The 3021-nt window shown below is 39.5% G+C and overlaps 1 protein-coding gene across 1 annotated transcript in view; it reads right to left on the minus strand.

Annotated features, from left to right (window-relative positions):
- Positions 1–840: 840 nt before the first annotated feature.
- CLRN3 (clarin 3) overlaps positions 841–3021 on the minus strand; it is a 9938-nt gene continuing 7757 nt past the window's right edge. Inside the window, exon 3 of the mRNA XM_005424512.1 lies at positions 841–1115. Within this exon, the coding sequence (XP_005424569.1) occupies positions 841–1115 (275 nt within the window). The remainder of the gene's footprint in view (positions 1116–3021) is intronic.

Genomic DNA, 3021 nt, shown 5'->3' on the forward strand with positions numbered 1-3021 from the left:
GGTGAGGGACAAAGTGGCAGAAGTGCTGAACACGTGCTCTGAGCAGGATTTTGCACTTTGGATCTGTCCCAAGGTCCCAGTGCTCATTCCCTGGGAGGAGTGAGAAGGGAATGGAGCTGTGATTCCCCCACTCCTGGGCAGTCCTGCAGCCCTGTGTCTGTGAGCACATGAAATACTCCTCAGACTGGGCAAGGGGATGGCCCTGGCCAGAAATCACCACTGGAATCATCACCTGGGGGACTTTGTGCCAGCAGGGACGTGTGGAGAGGGGCTGGGCTCACCTGCCCGAGGTGCGGCTTTGCCCTTGGCTCTTGGCAGGGCTCAAGCAGGATTTTCCTGGTGTTTCTCTGTGTTAGTAACCTGCAGATACCGGGCTTCTCTGCTCTCATGGAATTGTTGAATCATGTAGGCTGGAAAACCCATGGAGTCCAGCCGTTCCCCAGCACTGCCAAGGCCACCAGTGTCCCCAAGTGCCACCTCCAGAGGGCTTTAAATCCCCCCAGGAATAACTCCACCTCTGTGCTCTGTGGATTTTGGCCACAGGTGCTCCCAGGCCCAGGAGCCTCCAGACCTGCAGGAGATCCCTGGGCAGAGCAACAAAATGGAGCAGCAGCACCTCAGTGACCATTTCTGCCCATCCCAAGGGATCCTGGTGTTTGCAGGCTTTACAAAACAATGGCTTTGATCTTCCTGCTCAGGCCAGCAGGCACAAAACCAAACCAGGCTTTTGTGTCCTCAAAACAGTCTGGGAATTGAAGTGCGCACACAATTCAGAGCAAATGGAAATTTGCTGTCCACATTGAAGTCCTCTTCCTTCACACCCCCTTTTCCAAGGTGTCCTTAAAACAGAATAACATCCTTTGGTGCATTCTCTATGGGTCTTTCCTGCTCTTTCTTCTTGGAATATCTGGCGTGGTCGTAGAAATAGATGATGATGAGAGAAGCAATGTTCAGGAAAAGAATGAGCAGCATGATCCAGTAGGAATATCCATAGTTGTGTTTGGATCCAAGGTGTTCCTGCAGGGAGCTGGAACAGCTGTGGGCCAGCTCTTCAGACAGGCTGTTCCCTTCCACGTTCACAGGGAAAAGGATCATGGCTATGAGGGTGAGGACTCCTGGAAAACAGAAATTCAAATTTTAGAGGAGGAACTGTAGGGCTATTTGTGTAGTGACATTGATATGATATGATATGATATGATATGATATGATATGATATGATATGATATGATATGATATTACATTATAATATATTATTTATATAATATATATGATGTTAATTATATTATTAATATATCTAATATATATTATATTACACTATATTATATATATAAATCATATATATAATAATATATCATATCATATTATATATAATCTGCTTTAATCCTTGCCCTAGTCTGGAGATTTTAATCAATTTATCTAATATTAGCAATTCTATGGGGGCATTTAAAGAATTTTTGCCCCACCCAATAGTATCTGACAGGTGTTTTGATATAGGCAGTGATATATCTAAAATTATTAGATTCTCATTGATTATTCTTAGATAAAGCCATTTAATTTAACTTTTTTTTCCTTTAATTTAGTGCTGACGAGTATTGTGTATTCACCTCTTTGGTGATTTGTAAGTGTCTGTTTGATATGAGCCCAAATTCATGGATGGGCAGTCTCACAGTTGGATAAAATCAAAACAACTGGATAGATATCACAGCTGGATAGATATCACAGCTGGATAAGATATCACAGCTGGATAGATATCACAGCTGGATAAATGTCACAGTTGGATAAAGCCCTGAGCAGCCTGGTCAGTGCTCAGGGTTGGCCCAGGAGCTTAGACTTGGAGCCCTCCTGTTCTTTACCACTTGAATTATTGGATGAGTCTGGGAGAAGCCAAAATGTGATGTCTTATTAGATCTGGGTTTATTTCTTGCAGCCTCCCAAATGTAAAAGTTCAGCTGCTTTGACATTTATCTAAATATTACTGCTGCATCTTTGCTTTCCTCGTGCCAACAGAGCTGTAATCTCTGAACGTTGGTGGAACAGTTCCATTCCTCCTCTCCAGGCACCTCATCCTAGCCCAGCTCACGCTGAAACAACTTCATTTTTTATTCAGGAGAGCACTGGTAGGAGAATTAGGCACCTCCAAGATGACCTCCCACATTAAATGATGTGTGATTTCCCATAAAAATGCACCCACAGCAAAATAACCTTCCAGGTCACAGCACTTGCAGGGCTGTTAAAAGTAACCACAGCCCTCAGCCAACACCAGAATTTGTTTTCTCTCCAATATTCACTTTGGCCAGCCCATGGTCCTTTCATTTCAGACAGAGCCTGCAGGTTCAGGGGCTGGGTCAGGAAAAGCCTTCCCATGGGATGAAACAGTGACCTGCTTGTCTCAGAAGTGAATAATTGTCTAATTAAGCTTTTGTTCACTTTTCCTTCTGCGTTTTCTTGCTATATAATGGGTTTTAATCATATTTAAAAGGTGGCTTTCAGGTGTGCCAGGAGACACAGTTAAAAACTAAATCCAGACAGTAGAATGTGTTTCCAGGTGTTTCTTCTTGCAGATCTATATTCCTTAATGTCAGAATATATATATATTTTATATAAATATATATAAACACACACACATATATATACACACATATAAAATTATATACTCTATTAGATATATATTATATATTATATGATATATTATGTAATATATAGTATATATGTACTATATATTATATCGTATATAATATATAGTATATATATTATATATGTACTATATTTTATACAATATATATACTATATAATATTTTATATTAGTATATAATAGATTATATTAGTATATATCATATAGTATATTAGATATATGAATAATATAATATATATATAATATATATAATATGATAATAATATATAACACACAATAATACATAATATATAATATTCATTCACATAGCATTAAAATCTTTTTTTTGGCTTTTGTTATCCTTTGAATTGTGGTGCAGCTGACAGGGTTGAAGCTTTTACCTGAACCGC

This window comes from Geospiza fortis, unplaced genomic scaffold (genome assembly GCF_000277835.1).
Source record: "Geospiza fortis unplaced genomic scaffold, GeoFor_1.0 scaffold452, whole genome shotgun sequence".
NCBI classification, from domain to species: Eukaryota; Metazoa; Chordata; class Aves; order Passeriformes; family Thraupidae; genus Geospiza; species Geospiza fortis.